Source organism: Pteropus vampyrus, unplaced genomic scaffold (assembly GCF_000151845.1).
Source record: "Pteropus vampyrus isolate Shadow unplaced genomic scaffold, Pvam_2.0 Scaffold15, whole genome shotgun sequence".
Classification (NCBI taxonomy): Eukaryota; Metazoa; Chordata; class Mammalia; order Chiroptera; family Pteropodidae; genus Pteropus; species Pteropus vampyrus.
The window spans coordinates 10,826,680-10,828,999 of record NW_011888796.1 but is presented as its reverse complement, the minus strand read 5'-3'; the positions used below and the strand labels follow the sequence as shown (position 1 = coordinate 10,828,999).

The following is a 2,320-nucleotide window of genomic DNA, read 5'->3' as shown; positions in this document are numbered from 1 at the left end:
ATAGCATTTTTTACATTAGATTGGAATTACATATTGTGTCTGACTCACTAATGAAACTATAAAACTCCTCTGGGACAAAAAAAGGTGGCTTATTAACAACTCCTACTACAATGCCTGGCACATAGTAGGAACTCAATAACTGTTAGGTAAACTAAACTATTATGATTAGATTTACTCATTTTCTCACAAGTAGAATCATTATAGACTCTTGAAAAGTTGAGTACAATTTCCATTTCCAACCTATATAGAAATTATTCTAACAATATGGGTGATATGGAGACATTAGTCGTAAAATTTAGACTGTACTTTATAGTACTATCTGATATCCCATTTAATGTCCAGTATCAAATTAAAAAAAAAAAAAAAAAAACTGACTCAAAAGTTAATGTATTCAATATACTTGACCACATACCTGAAAACTAACCATATCCCAAAATCCATCCAGATCTGTACAGGTAGTCTCCTTTTTACCTCGTTTATATTCACAATCATCCACCAGTCCTTCAAACTGTTTGAACCTTTCTTTCATGAGGAGTCTTGTTTGGCCAACTGCTGTGCGAATAAGATCTTTAACTGAAGGAAATAAGAGGTTTTTAAAAGTTAAATGGCAAAACAGGACCTTTATTGCAAGCCAATCAGCTGATAAAAAGACCTCACACCAAATATCCTAGGGCTTACAGAATTGAATTCTTACCTTAAAGCAAAACCAAAAATATCTGCTACAAAATAGTGTCATACAAATACTGAGCATTAACTATCTAATTCAATTACTGCTAAAAATTATCAATATTCATTGTCATACACATTACTACATAGCAGACAGCATTCTACCTCTCCTTGTATTTTATAAGAATTCAATCTCAAAAAACTCATCGCACATCAGTATTTAAGAAGGGCTTCACTCTGACCGTACACAAATGATTCTTTCTAAACAGTATCCTAAATAAGTAGGTTAAGAAACTTTTCAGAAAATCTGTTCATGTTGATTTACGTAATTTTCTTTCAGAAATTTTGTATAATTAAACAATACCAGATAGGGATGTCACTCATAAAGTCATATCAAGAAAATTTAATAATAGACAAATGTCTAACTCTCAGGAATGATAGTCAATATTCTAGTTATTACAACTTTTAAATTATTTATCATTTTAGCACAGAGATGTTAGCAAATATACGTTTAGATATGAAAATTTGTTGCTATTTTGAATAAAAATGGAAGTATAAAGTTGGATAACACTAGATTTTGATGTTTCAAATAAATGTAACCATATTAAAATAAACAAAGACATAAAAAAAAATGTTCTCTCACCATCATCTGGAATGTCCAATTCAAGCTTCCTGTCCCACTCAAGGCAGTATGAACTTAATTTCTCAGTTTCCGACTGGAGAATATTTCTAAAATTATGAAATACATTTTAGTTTTACAAACATTTCTCACACTAATATATGAGTATTAACATTATGATACTTACAGAATATTAATTTCCCAGAGTTGATACTTAATTATTTTATGAACTGTGATATACTAAAACTCATAAATACAGGCTGATACATGTCCATTCTTCAACTCCTAAAATTTATGTCGATTGTTAATGCCAAGAGCCCAGTTTTCAAGCTAATATTTCTAGTTGTTTTTAGTACTATTTTTCAGAGGGTGAACAGAAAGAATTAGACATTCTTTAGTTCTGTTATTAGTTCTCTATTACTGTCCACGGGACGAAGACCAATCCACTGCCAAGATTAAGTTGAAGCTAAAAACTGTTCAGTCTCGAATTATAGTAATAGGATCTTACAGATTCTCTCTAAACATTAGTCTTTGCCTATCCAAAGGCAGTGGTTCTCAGATGAAGTCAGTTCTGCCCCCAGGGAGACATTTGGCAATATCTGGAGGCATTTTTGATTATCACAAACTATAGGAGTGCTACTGGTCAGGGATGTTACGAAACATCCAACAACACACAGGACAGCTTCCACAAATAAGAGTTACCCTGTCTAAAATGTCAGTAGTGCAAAAGTTGAGAAACCAGGCCTAAGGTAAATTTAATGTTTCTTTATTCAAAGCATCCTAGCAGGAGAAACTGAGGCTAGTTTTTTCCTTATAAAAAAAATTTAGCTGTTTGTATCTAGTGGCATAACAGAGAACAACTTAATTAATAAGAAGTGAGACCTGGCTTGGATCTGACGTTATTTGAATAAATTGCTTTTTTTCTCAATGTCTCAGTTGAACAGCACAATGGACTAGCTAATCTCTAAAATCCCTTACAATTCTAAAACCTCATGTCCTAAAAACAAGTTGAAATAGCTTTTAAATATATAAAAC

The 2,320-nt window shown here is 31.8% G+C and overlaps 1 protein-coding gene across 1 annotated transcript in view; it reads right to left on the bottom strand.

Moving 5' to 3' along the window:
* The window catches only part of DLGAP5 (DLG associated protein 5), a 57,431-nt gene that overhangs the window by 35,209 nt on the left and 19,902 nt on the right, over positions 1-2,320 (bottom strand). Inside the window, exon 12 of the mRNA XM_023526798.1 lies at positions 413-573. Within this exon, the coding sequence (XP_023382566.1) occupies positions 413-573 (161 nt within the window). The remainder of the gene's footprint in view (positions 1-412; positions 574-2,320) is intronic.